The sequence below is a fragment of the Phyllostomus hastatus genome, unplaced genomic scaffold (assembly GCF_019186645.2).
Source record: "Phyllostomus hastatus isolate PE091 unplaced genomic scaffold, TTU_PhHast_1.1 phas_scaffold_555, whole genome shotgun sequence".
In the NCBI taxonomy this organism is placed as follows: Eukaryota; Metazoa; Chordata; class Mammalia; order Chiroptera; family Phyllostomidae; genus Phyllostomus; species Phyllostomus hastatus.
In genome coordinates, this window is record NW_025334036.1 from 10,406,783 (window position 1) to 10,424,456 (window position 17,674).

At 43.7% G+C, this 17,674-nt stretch overlaps 1 protein-coding gene across 2 annotated transcripts; it reads right to left on the minus strand.

The window, feature by feature from the left end:
* Positions 1-442: 442 nt before the first annotated feature.
* Positions 443-17,307, minus strand: LINS1 (lines homolog 1). 2 transcript variants are annotated; one of them, XM_045825090.1, is made up of 7 exons: positions 16,481-17,307; positions 7,296-7,344; positions 6,656-6,745; positions 5,685-5,826; positions 4,682-5,272; positions 3,135-3,306; positions 443-1,330 (listed from the first exon to the last, which is right to left on the minus strand). In XM_045825090.1, exons 3-7 carry the CDS (start codon positions 6,737-6,739, stop codon positions 445-447), a joined length of 1,875 nt encoding a protein of 624 aa, XP_045681046.1. In that variant the 5' UTR covers positions 6,740-6,745; positions 7,296-7,344; positions 16,481-17,307; the 3' UTR covers positions 443-444. The 2 variants fall into 2 exon arrangements, with proteins under 2 accessions (XP_045681046.1, XP_045681045.1); XM_045825089.1 differs by having other exon boundaries at positions 6,856-7,344.
* Between the last annotated feature and the right edge of the window lie 367 nt (positions 17,308-17,674).

Here is a 17,674-nt window from a genome sequence, read left to right on the forward strand (position 1 = left end):
CACTGAACACAGACAGACACCCAGGGAAAACGAGCATCAGGGACAATGGAGGAAGAGATGTGACTGACACGGGTACCAGTCAAGGGACACTCAGGACTGCCAGCAGCTATTGAAGAGGTGAGGGAGGATTCTTCCCTGGGGTCTTGAGATAAAGCATGGTCATGCCATGCCTTGACGTTGGACTTGTAGCCTTCAGAACTATGAGATCATCAATTCTATCAGGTCTCCAATTTGCAATAATTTGTTATACAGCCCTAGCAAATGGATACAAGAACCCTTTCAAGTGGTGTAAAACTGTATTAAGTGATCATTTTTAAGTCACTAGGCTGCTTCCAACAGGCAAAAAGAAAGACTGACTTTAGAAAACCTTTTTTTTTTCAGGTTTTCTTTTTAACTATTATCCCACCAAGGCAAAACAGTTACGGGAAATGGAATGCCACTGTTTTACAAAGCGTTCATACTTTTATTACATTTTGCCTCAATCTGTTTCAACAACTTCAAAAGCGCTGTTGGGTTATACGGGAAAAGATTTTTCTTCTGCAAACGGTAAATGGCACCTTGTAGCTGTTCAAAGCATTTTACTGTTCTGTAAGATATTCCTGCTTCATGGACAGTGTTATCTGGGGCTGTGTCACCAGCAACAGAGAAAGGAGTATTAGATTCTTTCAGAAACACAGGCCTTGACGGAAGCTCCAGACTAAGTTCTTCTTCATCCCCGCTTGTTCCGACTATGTCCTGAGTTTTCTTCACTGCTTCCTGGTGTAAAGATGTCTGTCTACTATTTGCTAAACACGGGTCTGTGGATTCTACTTCAGAATCATCAGAGCTGTCATAATCTACCAAGCTCTGAGAAGCTTGGGGGGGGGACAGGCGACTAGCCTGGGGTGTGGCATGGGTCTCCGGGGATATGACGACCTGGTTCTGTGGTTCGGAAGCAGCACCAGCAGCCCAGGAGTCACCGGCAGGAGCATTCCTGTGACCGCCAAGAGCCGCCAAAAGGCTGATTTCTGTTTGGCTGCTGCTTCGGTCTTGGCCAAGTGAGGAGATACAACCGCAAATATTAGTGTTCTCGTTAGAGTCCATTATATCAAAGTCCTTGCAAATGGTGAGAAATGTATCCCAGTCTTTGAGCAGTAATTTTAAATATCTGACAAAATATTCAAGAAAGCAAGTTTCTGATGAAATCAAAAAGTCCAGAAGAACGGTAGAATCAAATGCTATATTTTTTAAAAAGAACAGAAAAATACAGTGTGGGTTATAGCCGTTTTCGTGTGTGTGGTGGTGCCACAGTTCTTTTTCTTGGGTCAAACTTTCAGCAGCTTCATATTCTCTGAAAATAAAGATACGGGAGACCCCAGATTAATGACTTTTTACAAAAATAAGTTTAGGCAGATATAAAATTCACCTATAATAAAGTGACCTACCAGATTACTTTTTTAATCTTCGTGTTATTTTAAAAGAAAAACAAATTCAAGCCCATCTCTTTCTCCACAAACTCTCTATATAAATCTGACTCAATAAAATAAACAAAATCACTGACTTCGGTAGTTCTAGTTTATGTGCCTAATGTAAGTACTCTGTCTCCCGCCCTTTGACCCCAGATGTCTCCATTCCTACAGATTACCACTGATCCCGTGTGGTAAGGAGGGTAAGGTGGAGCTGCACCCCAACTTCCTTCTGTTCCTTCCACACTCCTGATGGGGGGTGGGCATGTGACCCAGATGACCAATCAGAGTACCCCATGCTCCTGGCCACCATGATTGGTTCTGATATGAACCTATGACCCACACAGCCAATCAGATGTCCCCTGGGACTGCTGCTAGTGGCCCTGCCTGAGGATGAATCCAGAGCTGTGAGACAGAGAGAAAGAGACATAATCAATGGCATCAGTTGAAGTCCAGTATACACAGTTATGCCTGATGCCAACTTGGCCCTTTAGAATTCCCAATTAAGGGCCTATAAATTCTAATTTTTGCATAGAATAGCCAATAAATTCCAATTTTGGTGTTGGTTTCTATCATTTACAGCCAAACAATCCTAACTAATACAATTACCTTAAAAAATACATATGGCACACACACATGCCTCTTTGGACACAATGAACCGAGGTTAACAGAGTTAGAAATTCACATACAAAGTGAATTTAATTCAGAGGCTTCCCCCTTCCCGAGTGGCAAGCAGCCGGCTTTGAGCACAGCGAAGATTATTCTGAAAGGCATGTGCGTTCAGACGAAATGTGTGTTTGACTGTTTCTGAGCCTAATTCAAATCACATGCAGGAATTCTGTGTTCTTGATTAGACCCTTACAGAAACTGGCCCCAAACACTCCGAGTCTGAAGGTAGCCAGGGCCGGCAGGGTCAAAACACCAGTAAGGGCTGGCAGCGTGGGACTGCACCGCCGATCATTAGGGAGACGGCCCTTCCTCTGGGGCCAAGAAAGAAATGGGAATAGAGCAAGGACGTCAGGGCTGGAGTAAAGCAGGAGCAGAAATCGTGTACAAGGTCATCAGTTATTAACTTCACAACCAACTACAGGTTATTTGCCACGAGAAGATAGGACCCCAAGCACAGCTGTTTTAATAAACAGAAACAGGATCAGTATAAAATGCCATCAGTGACATAACTTCATAATCGATTTCAGAGATTTGCCTCAAGACGTTATCTGCTCCAGTTCAACTCTACACTCAGATGAAGACTCCGAACAGCTTCTTTGATGACTAACTGGTTTGGACTTGTCTTTACAAAGGCAAAAGTCACCTTGTAGGAGCTCAGTGTGGAGGAGATAGTCTGAGAGGTAAACACAGTCCTCAAACATCAGTTAGAGGAAGATCAGTTGCTCTGTACTGCATGGGCGGCACAGTGGTGAGGCCACGCCAGAGCCCGTGTTCTCTGATCCCAGTCTGGTTCTGCCTGGCCCACCAAGTTTTCAATGAGTGCTCAGGAGCAATCTCGTTTTCATGCGGGGCTGAGTTAAAAGAAAGGAACTGGAACTTATAAGGAAACCACAAGCTTGTTAGGGAATTTTTTTTCCCCTTCTAATGATGGAAAGTAAATAGTAGGTCCAGCAACGGTATTAAAAATGTTGTCTGCTTTCCTGGCACGCAGTTAGTAAAATCACTTTAAAACATACCGACCTGCTCAGTTTTAGGAAGATGCCCATGGACGCTTTGGCAGCCTCCAGCATGTCATCATCTTGTTCTATGAAGACCCGGGACAGCCACTCGCACGGATGCTGTGACCGCACAGAGGGCTCAAGGTGGGGCTTTAAGAAGGCCAGCAACTCCGACATGAACCTCTGTAAATCAACTTCAAAAAATAACAATTTCAAAGCATAGGCAACAGTTTATGAGTACATTCATATTTTGCCTACCTATCTTATACATAATGATAGTTATTAGCTCTGGCTGGTGTGGCTCAGTGGATTGCATGCCAGCCTGTGAAGCAAATGGTTGCCGGTTCGATTCCCAGTCAGGGCACATGCCTGGGTTGCAGGCCAGATCCCCAGTAGGGGGAGTGTGAGAGGCAACCGCACATTGATGTTTCTCTCTTCCTCTTTCTCCCTCCCTTCCCCTTCTCTTAAAATAAATAAATACAATCTTTAAAAAATGCATTATTATAATTCACACTTCCAAATGTCTCCAAGTTAGGGATTATCTCAATTTGCAAATTAGGAAACAGCTTCAGAGAAAAAAAGTGACTCACTCGATAGAATACTGTTAAAATGTACAGGCAGATTGTCTATTTGCTACAATTGCCAAATAACCAGTCATCTTTGAGAAATAAAAGCTACATGAATTCTTGCCAAAAGCATGTAAATGAATGAGCGGCAGACAACAGAGTGAGCAGTAGACAACAGCTGTCTGTTACTAGTGGCAACAATGCAACAAAACGAAAATAATTTTGCTTTAAAAGTAACAAAAATTTTTTGTTTGTTTAAAGCATTTAAAGACAGTACTACTATCAGGCACAAAAAGCAAAGAAGTTTTGGGGAGTTTCGACTGCAATTTAGAACTCTGAATTATATAACACACGCCACCTAGTGTTGTGAATTATAACTGCACAGAATCATATCCAATAAATAGTACCAGCAAAATGTTGTCCAAAGCAATTCAGGGAAGCAACTGCTTACAAGTCAAACCTGTCACTAAAACCATGTGCTGCCTGTTTAGAGATGCTTACTCTTCATTTTTCTCGAATGAAAAGGAGGAAAACGAAGACAGCCAAACACCTCAATTGAATATCATACTTTAAATGGTGGTCCCTGGACTCTGAGGTGAAAATTATATGCAACAATTTCTCCATCAACATAACTTTCTACACATTAGTAGATATATCAATTTTATGAAGAAAAATTTGAAAATACTACAGATATCCACATATGAGTGGACTCATGTCACTAACTTTGCAGTGACTTAATAACACCTCCCTTTTTTTAACCCTAGTCATTAATTATGCTATGCAAATCAGCTTAGCCCCCCTCAAAAGCAGGCGTTTCTTAAGGTAATTCTAATTTTCTTTTGTTTTGTTTTGTTTTTTAGGAAAATCTGATAAATTATTACTTGGATTTCATATACAATAGCTTAAATTAGTAGAAGTATAGTTCTTAGATTTGATAATTATGAATAATTTTATTTTAGTAATTACCCATTATTTTGCATGCTAAAGGAGTTAGGAGAATTACCTTTCATTTCCTTTGCTGAAGCACAGTTTTGAAACTTGATGTCTAAGGATTTAATAAGCAGCAAGCTGGCTGCTCTCAGGATCACGTGATCTGGACCAGGGAGACACTCACAGCCAGGCTGAACTTCACCACCACCAAAGCAGGAAGGTTTCCCACGGACAGACAAAGTCTTCAGTAAACCCGAACCCACAGCTTGCAGAACAGCATCAGCTAGGGCCAGCATGTCCCCATCTAAATGCTCATCTGGTGGCATGAAGGCAGCGACAGGTCCCCGACAAAGGTCTTCGCCCACTTTCCAGAGAAGGCACTTTTTAATGAAAATGATGAACTTTCTTTTGACGAAGGCCTGGATCGGCCAGGTAATAACGTGCAGTACACAGGAAGGTTTCAAAAAGAAAATCCTCTGGCAGGGGAAATGCAACCCCAGGTGGATCCTGGAAGCTATAAGAAGTTCAAGCAATTCCAGAAAATATATCAAGCTGTTCACTATTTTAGAAGTGTCTTGGAGGTTTGCCAAATGCTGAGAAAATAAGGAATTGTAAAAGACTTCAAAAGTCGAATCCAAAGGAGTCAGGAACTGCTTTAGAATTTCTGCAATTAAGAAAGAGTAATTATGAACAAGAGGAAAAACACAGCCTTCTTAAAAACACACTTTTACTATTCAATTTTTATCAATGGTATCGCTTTACAAGACGAAAAAGTATAGCATTGTTTACCTCCAATGTGAACAAATGAAGATACACTAACAGCTAACAGCCACAGTTCATATCCACTTTACAAATAACCATAGCATCTGATTATGCTCGGGATATATAATAATGGAAAGCTTTAAATTTGTTTTCCTTTAAAAAGGTATCCTTGATCAAAAAAAGGGGGTGAGATTCTTTAGTTTTTCATACTTCAGGACAGATCACATGTGGTAAAGTAAGTTTTACTCTTTGTTCTAAGTACAAATTCTCCTTGGGAGCCAGATAATGACGATTGCTTACGGGGAATACAATACCTGTTTTTCGTGAATGTGTGTCTTTGAAGATTTCTTTTATCACAGCAGTAAGAGTGTAGAGGCAGTACACTACTTCCTCATTTTCAGAGTATTCAGAAAGATTTCTTTGGCAAAAAGCAATCCAGGAATTACTTAACGTTATCTACAAGTGAGCACATTTTAAAAAGTGGTAAATTATAATATTTTCTTTATGATTACAAATCACCTATTTTACACATTACAACTCTGCACAGCTCTGTTTTTCTTTTAAAGTATATTTGTTAAAACAAGGACACAGATATCTCAATATTCTTTAAGTCAAAATTCAGTATGTCATAGAAATAAAGGACCAAAAGGGAACAAGAAAATATCAGCAGTGGTTATCTCTAGGTGGTGAAATGTGCAATTTTTATTTTGCTCTTTATATTTTTCTCATTTTCCAAATTTTCTGCCGCACATACCACATTTTTTGGCATTCAGAAAATAATGTTATTTTCAGAAAGGAACAAGCATTTGTAGCTGAAAGTCAGTAGAAGCTTAGATTAACTAATTCAGAAGGAAGAGAAAAATGTGATGTTCAATTTAGTAATTTTTTTCATTATGCTGAGGACCATTCTTAGAATTTATTTATAGTAACCTGTAGAAATGGTCTTGGTCTCAGGCACCGGTTCCTAACCATCCATCCATCCATTCATTCATTCATTTAAGCCTACCTACTCCTTTGAGAATCTGAGGTTACAGACCCTCTGACCTGAAACCACCCCCGACCTCGGGTTAAGAGTCTGATTTATAATGAGTTACAACATATTTAAGACTCTAATCCTCGATACAAGTCACCATCATATTATTGCATTCTTATACTTTTGTGGATTTACAGGCTACTATGTTAGCAAATGTGTCATTGATTCAAATATTTGAAGGGTAAAACTGGATGCCAAAGAGTAATTTTAAAGAAACTAGAAGTGGCACAATAACGTAGTTTGATTACTGACCTTTTCTTTCAATCGGAAATACAGAAGCAACGCAAGGCACTTCGCAGCCATGTGAGATAACAGTTTATCGGAGCTTTGGAACATACAGGTCTACAGGAAAACAAAATAAATTTACCCACTACTGATCCTGGTTTTCAAACTATTATTTTAAAAATGCAGATCCGAAAAAATATTTAACCTATAAAAAGCAAATGGCTTACTAATTTAGAATCAAAGTCAGAGGACTGTAAGAGAATTTTCACGATCTCTCTGTATCTCTGTTTGGCATGGAATGCGGTCTCGACAGACAGTATCCTGGTCACCATCACCTGGACCACAGTTAGCTGAAGGAGTGCTGTTTCGTGGGCCCTGCTCTTCAAACCCATGGGGGCTGTGGAGGTGGGACTCAAAGTGGCGGGGGACTGCTGGCACTCGCCCCGGACGCCAGGGCTGTCTGCGCATGCGGAGGAGCTGGCTGTGGAGCCATCTTGGTCTGGCCACGCGGGGTTGAGATAACAGACGTAGCCCTGGGTGTCATGTTCAAGGGCGGCTCCATGTAGTACCTTCTTGTATAATTGTTCTAGAGCTCCCAAGAAATCTTCCATTTTGATAGCCAAAATATATCTTCTAGGAAGTTTGACAATTCCAAATGGTAACTTACGGAACTTAGAAATGTGACGAATCTGTAAGGTGTGTCTCTTCGGTGAAACCTAAAATAGGAACAGTAATTTTAAAATTATAAGTGTTACATACACCATAGTATAAGGGAAAGGTATCTGTTTCCACTGAGTCATTTAGTCTCTTGAATTAAAGGTCACGCTGGTTGCTTGATTTCTAAAATGGAGTGTTGGTAAAAAGAACATTGTTTGAAGTCCATAAAAACAAAAATGTATGTTTTCCAAACAGATTTAAGGCCATAAAAATTATCTCTAATTTTATCACAGCGTTCCTCTAACCATCTTCAAAGGGCTAACACGGTTTCTCACGCTTGCTGCTGGTAGCATTGCTGGAGAAGCGCCCCTGTGCATTGTGGGAAGTGGAGCAGCATCCCTGGCCCTCACCCACTAACACTAGCGCTCCCTGGGGAGGTGAAATCCTCCAGGTTGGAAACCACCTAGCAAACTCCAATTCATGAACCTCCTCCACCTTCCACTAACTTATACATGAAGACCTAAAGTTAGGAAGCTATGTGCTTATCGCTGATTAATTTCCAGCTTCAAGTTACATAATACAAAGAGATCTTGGTCATCACTTCAACCATTACATAAAAGTTACAAAACTGCCATCCCAGGAGAGACACAAGATGTTAAGACAAAGCAATCCAAACGTGAGTAAACTGTCTTTTGTAACCAGATGCAAATGTGGACATCTCGTTGTCCCAGAACCATTTAGGGCATAGGTGGCAAACACAAGGCCTGCGGGCTGAATCTGGCCTTCCATCTGGTTTTATTGGGCCTGGCACCTTGTTCAGTGCCGGACTCCTTGCCCCTAGCTAAGGAGTAGTTACATTTCCACAGTCCTAAAATTCCATTCGGCCCTTTGAAGGCAACCACAACGCTGATGTGGCCCCCGGTGACAATGAGTTTGACACCCCTGGTGTAGGGTCAGAGATGACTTCCAAAGAGGAGAGAACGGCAATCAGTTACAGATGATTATCAGAGGGAGTGCAGTTACTATAGAGTAAGCAGGGCAAGGAAAACTTGAAGACTCTGGCACAAGCAGAAGTTAGCAAATATCCTTTCAATGAAAGGCCCGAGCCTCTGGGAATTATCTGGTCCCAAGAGGCTAAGTTCTGCCCGCCCCTAGCAGCTACTTTACACCTCGGTAAATTACAGCCAATAGCAATGCAAATGATCTCGTCTATACACATGCAAATGTACGGCTAGTGCAGAGGCCAACGTCCCTGCAGCGGGAAAAGCCAGCTTCGCTTGTGTTTATAAACACATCTCAACCTTCAGTTCCTCCGGGTACAGTTGTGGTTCTTTAACTGTAGAAATGGTCGTGCCATCTACCTGGTTCTTTCACGAATTCATGATTTAAATAAGATGATGGACACCCATTCCTTTTATGTGGGTCATGATGATGATGTCCTCATTTATCCTTGAACAAAATCCACAGTTTCCTGGCTCATTTGTGAATGCCCTATCCACGCTGAACCTCCTTCCTCACAAGAAGAGACCTCTTAGAGGGCTCCCCCCAACCCTATTTATACTGGGTCCCACCCACGCCATAAGGCCCACAGACCTGCCCTCGGTCTGCAAACCTCCCTCTCCACTGGTTTCTGCCCCGTGCTTTTTAGCTTCCAAGGAGTTTCAGTTCCTGATCACCCCCAGAAGACAGAGCTGCCCTATTTTAGTCCTCTGGTGCAGAAATAAATATTAAGAAGCCTATAGAGTTGTACATAAAGTTACGAACAACATTTTTGTTACGTTTCCTCTGATTCCTATTTTCAAACTGCAGAGTGCATGCCCTGTGATTTACAACATAACTAAGCATCAGCAACCCTGTTCCCTTGAACAGTGAGAAACTTGACCTGAGCCCTGCAGTTCCAGAAATCAGAAATGGACAAGCACAGGTGTTCCAAGACAGGGCTGCCCAGGAATGGCCACACTCCCGATAGGACTCATGGCCACCCTTCCTCACTGAGGATACCCTTGTTTCATAAAACTGGTCATTTTTCCTCCTTTGAGAGGTTTCCCAGTAATGAGCATTTTCCTGTTGCAACAGCCTAGATACAATCATCTCTTTAATTGTCTTGTTTATTTTGTCAGCCACCCGTCGGAAATTAGTTTTCATATTCCACTTCAAAGCCTATCTCCATTGTACCCATTTCTTCCCAATAAACTACTGATATTTTTATGTCAAATACTCTATGACAACAGACTATTTTAGGTTATAACTCATAACACATTCTGAACTTATCATCATTTCCGCCACAAATGGAATTATTTTTATTTCAATGCTATAGCAGTAAAATCATTCTAAGAATATATAAATCTAAGGTCCTTAAGTTTCACCCTAAAGGAGAATAAAATTGCTGTTATTTAAACACTTTCCACCTACAAAAAGGGCCATGTCAAATGATTCCATTTCAGCACACACACAAAAAAGCGAATGCCAATAAACAAACAAAGGTATTTGGCAGGGGTGGGTGGGGGTGGGGGTGGGAATGAGCTGTTTCCCATCACGGCCTTTGCCAAGGATGGTTGGGAGAAATCAGACTGAAAAGTTAGAAACTTTCAATTAAGATACAGATTCAAAATGACCCTTTACAGGCAGAGGAAAACAACCAAGCCTCCACTAGGGGTCACAATGCCAGGCAGGTAACAGACGAATGAAGAAAATAGGGGCTACGCTGCTTCTGTTGTGACTCAGCATAAACCTCCTAATTACAGTCTTTTAAAACATTAATGCTGGCCAGAGCAACCCGCATTAAAATAAATGTCTGTGGGCAGCCCACTGAGCATTGAGAACTGCAGTTGTTGTTTTTTTTTTTAGTCTTTGTTGTTTTTTGCAAAAACAACAACCAATTATAGCATCAAAAGAAAGGGCACATTTTGAGAAAACTAGGGAATTTAAACCACACTTTTTTTTTTTCCCCCTGAAGTGGCGGCTCCACGGTTGGTGGCCTCAAGCTGCATTGCCATCTTGACCTGGAGGAAGGTGACCCCTCAGGCACCCGGTTTTTCAGAGACTCTAACAAGGCAAAGGTGTCTGGGGAAGGGTGCTCAGCAAGCTGGGGAGCTATGAAGCCAGCCAGAGTGATAAATGAGAGAGAGAGAGAGAGAGAGAGAGAGAGAGAGAGAGCGAGCTGTGGGGCCCAGAAAGGAAACAAGTATTAGGAGCGGCCTCATTAGGGCAAGTGAGTGCTTCTCCGAGTTTTCTCAGAAAATTCCTCTTGGCAGAAGACAGCAAACTTCCACGCCAGGGGCCAGGGGGTTACCCCTTACAAGCATGGAATCTGAAGTCTCTCGTGCACTGTTTAAACACTGGAAACTATTTTAAGTTTACATTCTATTACTGAAGAACCCTGTGTGTCTTGACATAAAAAGAATGGATTTCCCAACCACCTTCACATACAGTTGATTTAGGAATCGTAATTCCTAATTTCATCATGTGCCTATCATACGTATGAGACGCTATTCTAAGTGATTAACTGCTTCACCACCACCACGTGAGGTGGATACTTCCTTATCAGGCCCATGTCACAGATGAGGAAAGTAAGGCACCCAGAGATCCGGTTATGGAGCTAGTTCAGTGGCAGAGTCGGGATTTGAACCCAGAAAGTCGAATTTCAGAGCCTGTAGCTTCCTAAGTCTATATCGCTCCATTGACGAGGATGCTGAGATTCTCCAAGCAGAGAGAGGTTGGGGTGCTCTAAACAGGGCTGTCTTCTAGGATTCTGATCCCCTGCCTGGTTAGGACTCAACGGGACGTTTAGGGAGGTGGGCGAGGCCTGGATATCGGGCCGAGGTTAGGGGAGGCTGATGCGGGTGGTTAAGCCCCTAAACGGAAAGGACAGAGGTTCCCAACGTCCCTATCACTTGGGCCATCAAAGCTGATGAGCTTTGATTTCAAAAGCGCCTCCCTCCCCTATAGAAAGGAGGGGGGAAGAGATACCTTCCAAAGAGCCTGCCTCATGCTGGGTTCCTTCCCTTTGCCCTGCTAGTTAGACTCTTCGCCTTTCTCCCAGCCCGGACAGGCTCCAGCAGGAACTGCGGGGAGGGGAGGGGATGGGATGCGGGGGAGGTAGCTCTTTCAGGTTTCAGGAACTCCGCCTTCTATTTACCTCCGGGCCTAACGCAGGTAGGGGCAGTTACAAGCCCCAGGAGTACACCAGCATCCCCCCCCTTTTCCTTAAAACAATGGTGCTCACGTTTCAGCTGCCCCAGAACCACCCGGAACTCTGCAGGGCCATACGTACCCCAGGGATTTCAGATGCGGTAGTTCTGGGACCGGGCCCAATAATTTTTACTTCTATTGTAACTAGTTTCCAGGTTACTTGCTGAAGCACTGACGATATTTGAACCCACCACGTGCCGGTAAACCATCTTTTTATTAAAAACTCTTACCCGTAGAACTCAGATACAGGTCAGGATTTTATCCTATTTAGCATGAAGGGAAAGCCTGATAATTAAGTCATAGACAAAAGGCTTAAAAGATATGATGAAGGCCAGCGGGTAAGTGTTTTTCTGGTCTATACGTAAGAGCCTGAGATCTGGGATTGAGTCAAGTGGCTTCACCACATAATCCTCCAAGCCTCAGTCTCCTTCTGCGTTCAGGGGGCATATTGACAGCACCCAGGTCACAGGGTACTGGCAGGGTTCAATTACAGGTGACTGTCCCTGTAATAAGCCCCAGTGAACATCTGCCCGTATCTCTAATGCCACAGCTGGCTCTGTTAAGCGTGTCAGCGCGTGACGGGAGGGCCCCACGGCCCGCCAGCTCTGCACACCTCTTTCCCTTCCCCTGCACTTCTGTTTACGATGTAAGGCTGCCTCTCCTCTTTTATGTTTATTTTACTTTTTTTTTCTTTATAAGGCTGCTTCTAAAAAATAAATGAACGTGGCTTGATTTTGAGGAAAAAAAACAAACTATACTCCTCCCCCATTTTTAAGGGGGCAACAACTTGAGATAGGCACAAATATAAAACACTGCTTACCAGATTCTTCTTGCTTTCTATTGAGCTATAACTGGCTTACACAATTATATTAGTTTCAGGTGTTCAAATACATATAAATATAAACGGCCACCACAGTAACTCTAGTAACGTCCACCAACATACACAGTTCCAAAAAGAATTACTTTTTGTGATGAGAGCTTTTAAGGTCTGTGCTCTCCGAAACTTTCAAATATGCATAGTGACAATACTAACCATAGTCGCCATGTTGTACATTACCTCCCTGGGACTTAATGAAGTTTGTACCTTTTTCCACCTTCACCCATTTGCTCCCACTCCTCCGGGCCCCAACTCTGACAAACACCAACCTATTCTGCATCTACGAGCTTGGCGGGTTTCTGTTTGTTTCTTTACTCATTCATTCATCCATGGATGGGCACTGAGGTTGTTTCTGTAGCTTGGCTATTGGAAATAATACCGCGATGCCGGATTCTTGGTAAGAAATGTAGTAAGCACCTGCTAACAGGTGTGGGGCCTCCGGGTGGGAGCAGGGGAGAGGGCGCAGTCTCGGAGATGGGACGCAGGGCAAAAGCAAGAGGTCACACTCATCTGAACTTGACAGCTCCTCTGGGGCCATCCTGGTTCACCTGCTGGATAAACTCATGAAGAGCCTGTATTGGTTTTGGACAAGTAATGAAGTAGTCTTGCTCTCAGAAGCCTGGATGGAGTAACAGAGGGATGGCAGCATGTAATATAAACTTGATCACCAGAAAATAACCCCATGGAACTTTTCCAGACCGTGCTGTTAAACTGACTATTCCCAGGGCAAACTTTTTTGCATAGTGCAAATGAGGAACTTTCCAATCAGAGCACTTTGGTTCCAGAAAACAAGTCTCAGAGATGATCTAGACCAGTGGGTCCAGCTCTAGCTTCCAAATCCTCTGGGAGGCTCGTTGGAACACAAGAGCTGGGACTCGGCAGTTCTGATTCTGTGGGTGCGAAGAGTGCCCAAGAACGAACAGGACCAGAGACTCTACTTCGATAAGCACTGACCAACCTACCCAATTAGACTGGTAAGGAATCTGAGAGCATTAGGTTTGTATTCCGTCACGATAATGCCATGCAGTTTTTTTGCTTTTCTGTTTTTTTGGGGTTTTTTTTGAAAAATGGAAAACCTCTAGTGTATCAATACTAAAAACAAGACGTTTCTACCCTTAGTTGCTAAATTATGGTTCTACCTTTTAAGGGATGCTTCAGAATGAAGTGTTTCTTCACTCATTCCCCTTTCCCAATCTATGCCCCTTTCCCTCCTCCTCCTGCCCCACCCCCCAAGAAAACCCAACCCCGGTGGCAGGACCCTCCATCAATGTGACAAATGGGACTACCTACATCACACTCAGAATTCCTGAATTCTGAATGCTGTACAGACAAATGAGATTCGATTTTCACTGGAGAAAATAAGGTTACCTGTCCCATCTCGGCAAAGCAGTACACGCTCAAAGGTTTTAGAAAGCCCAAGGCTTTTATGGTGAAAACACCTATACAATCCAGTGAGAGGATGCCAATACTGCTTCATTTCGTCCCTTGAAAGGTGCCTTTCTGGCTCTGGGTCTTGATATAATGCCGTTCCCTCTGCCTAGAAAGCTCTGCCACTTTTCCTCCTGTTTCACGCTTGAACATCATTCTCTATGCCAACAAACTGAACAACCTAGAAGAAATAAATTCCTAGAAATATATAACCTATCAAGACTGCATTGTGAAGAAACAGAAATTCTGAACAGGCAGATGACTACTTAGAAGACTGAATCAGTCATCGAAAACCTCCCAACACTCAAAAGTCCGGGACCAGGTGGCTTCAGAGGGAATGCTACCGAACATGTAAAGAAGAACGGACACCAAACCCTTCATGAACTCTTCCAAAATTACAAAAGAGGAGGGAACACTTCCAAACTCATTTTACAAAGTCAGTGTTACCCTGATACCAAATCCAGACATGCAGACAAGGGCACCACAAGAAAATTATGAACACTGATGAAAAAAAAAATCCTTAACAAAATTATTAGCACCAAATTTGAAAATGTATTAAAAGGATCACACACCATGATCAAGTGGGATTTATTCCAGGGACACAAAAGATGTTTCAACGTCTGCAGATTGCTCAGCATGATGTGCCACATTAACACAATAAAGGATAAAAATCATATGATCACCTTAATAATGCAGGAAAAAGCATTTGACAAAATTCAACATCCTTTTTGATACAAAGTGGGTGTAGAGAGAACATACCTCAACACAATAAAGGCCATATATGGCAAGGCCACTGCCAACATCATACTCAATGGGGAAAAACAGAAAGCTTTTCATCTAAGATCAGGAACAAGACAAAGGTGTCTATTCTCGCCACTACTACTCAAAACAGTATTAAAAGTTCTAGCCTGAGCAATTTGGCAAGAAAAAGAAACAAAAGCCATCTAAACTGGAAAGAAGTAAAACTGTCACTACATGCAGATGACATATTATATATAGAAAATCCTAAAGACTCCACCAAAATGCTGCTAGAAGTACTATTCAGGAATGTCGCCAGATACGAACTCAATATACAAAAATCTCTTGCATTTCTATATACTAATAATGCATACCAGAAAGAGAAATTAAGAAAACAATCATATTTACTTATTTACGATTGCATTAAAAAGAATAAAAATACCTGCAAATAAATTTAGCCAAAGATGTAAAAAACTTGTATAAAGCAAGATTTTAATGAAACTAATTAAGGAAGACACAAATAAATGGAAAGACATTCCATGCTCATGGACTGGAGGAGTCAATATGGTTGAAATGTCCATTCTACCCAAAGTAATTTACAGATTCAACACAATCCCTATCAAAATTGTGACGGCATTTTTCAGCAGTAGAGCAAACAACCCTGAAACTCCTGTGGAACCATAAAGGACCTTGGATCACCAAAGCAATCTTCGGGCAATCCGGAGGCATCGCGCTTCCTGACCCCGCACTGTAATGCAGTGTTACAATAACCTCCACACTAGCAAGTCCAGAATCCCCAGCCAGAGCCTAGCTCTCCTCTGGGCTCTGTACTCGGGTATCCAAATGCTACTGCAGAGATCCACTTGGGAGTTTCCCCCAGGCACCGTCAGCATAAACTCAAGTCACCGACGGCCCCTTAAGCTTGTTTTCCACCGTACTTCCCATACCTCAGCATACGGCATCTGTATCTCCTGGTCACCCACACTAGAAACCTACACATCTGGCAGGACCATTCCTTCCCGCACTCCCCTCCATCCTCACCGCCACTACCACAGCCTACCACGCCCACACTGGACAACTCCAACTGATTCCTTGCTAAGTGGTCGTTCCGTGGCCTACCCTATACCCACTTCCTTCTAAAAACCCCTTTCCTTAGGATCAAGTCCAAACCCCTGACCATGGCTTTGTACGCCCTTCAAGAACTGACCATTGGAGTCGCCACACATCAGCGGCCCACAAACGAAGTTCCGGCCTTTCTCTGAGTTCTTCAGAAACACTGTGTCTCAAACTTTGCCTAGCCCATTGTTTTTGACTAAATCATACTCAGTTTTCTACTTCCCACTCTCAGCCTTCAACTTGGAAAGCTCCCGTCTCCGGGAGGCGGTCTGTATACCCAAGTCAGGGGTGGGGTCCCTGTCAAATGCTCTGTCAGCATATAGCACAGCTTTGGTCTTGCTGCATCGCCTGTAACTATCTTCTAGTTTGATTCACACTTGATTATAAGCTTCCTTGGGCAGGGCTGAGCCCCGTTTGCCTACATAAGCCAATAGGTAGCTCAGGAGTATTTCTGAATGAATGAAAATGTAAAAGCAAATATTGGGGTAAACTGGAAGTGCCTGTAGCGCCCCCCGCCATCTGCAATACAACATCTTAGTATGTTTTTATTGCATAGAGCAGTTCATATATTGAAGTTTCTTTTCTTATATAATTAGGACACTGGTGATAGCCAAATATCTGGTGTATTGGGTGATTTCGTTTAAAATAATGTCAACTCTCTGTCCAGGCTTCCATATTTGCGGGAACCCGTCTCCCAGCTGGTCTTCTCCTTGAAGTTCTCAGAGATCTTTTCAAAACGTAAATAAGGTACAGTGACTTCTCGCAGGTCCTTGCAGGCCCTGCAAGATCTGCAGGCTGTCCCACACCCCCAACCTCATTACCAAGCATTCTCCCCGCTTACTCACTCTGCTGGACCAGCTGGCCTTTCTTGCAGTTCCTATCAACAGCAAAGGTTATTCCAGCGTCAGAGGCTTTGCGCTTTGGTTCTCTCCGCCTGCAAAATTCTTCCCCCCAGATCTTGGCGTGGCCGGATCCTCCACATTCAGATCGCTGCGGAAACGTCGCTTCCTCAAAGAGCTTTCCCGGACTACCTGTCTAAAATAGCCATCACGTCCCAGACACACTCGATGCCATTATCCTGCTGGATTTCCTTTACATAATATATCCGAATGTTAATTTTGTGTTTTTCTGTCTCCCCTGTTAAAAGTGAAAGCTCCAAGGGCACGAGTATATGCATCTCTTAGTCACCTTTGTTTCTCTGACCGCATGAACAGAGTCCGGCCAGTGAACGGTTGCTTGAATGAATAAATGCACTTAATAAACATGTCCATCCCGTACGTTTTCTGTCTTCTTTCCCCCTTCATCCACAGCAATCCGTGAAGGTCGCTATCCTCATGAGGAAAAGCCCCTGAAGAGTCACCGCCGCTCCAAAGACAGTCTCTCTTCCGCGCTCGGCGAGGTATGCTCTGCCTGGTAGTTAACGGGGCGTAAGGGGCAGAGACGAGCCCAGGACCCGGCGCTCCAGACTGAAAAGCGCCGAGGAGCGGTAGGACAAGGCGCCCCTCTCTTCGCTTCCTGGAACCGCCGCTTCCCCAACCTTAAATCCTTAGGCCAGCCTCTTAGTCGGCCGCAAACACGGCTCCCCGGCCACCGAGCTCAGCGGCCGATCCCCGTTACCTGTCAGAGATCTCATTCAAGGAACCTTGCCATCACACCGCCATTCCAGCGAACACCGGCCCCCTCCAGGCCACCGTAGTTCACGGAAAGTACAAGCTGGCCCCTCCTTCCGCATGCGCAGAGGCCCCATTCGGCGTACAGTGTCTCTTAGCAACCGCTTTGAGTCCCTCCGCTAGGGGCGGGGCATTGGAAGGCGCCGCGGGGAAGCTGAGGGAAAAGTGAGCGAGGCCAATCGGAGACGGGTCCCAGCTTCGATCGGCACGCCTCCTTTAACTGTCGCGAATGAGCGGCAGCTTTACGGCAGGCAAGGGGTGGGGCTGCTAGGGATAAGGAGGAGAGAAGGAAGCAACTAACCAACCAAGTCGCCCCCACTCCCCACCCCCATCCACCCGGACCTGGTTTACGGCTCCGGGCTCGGGCTC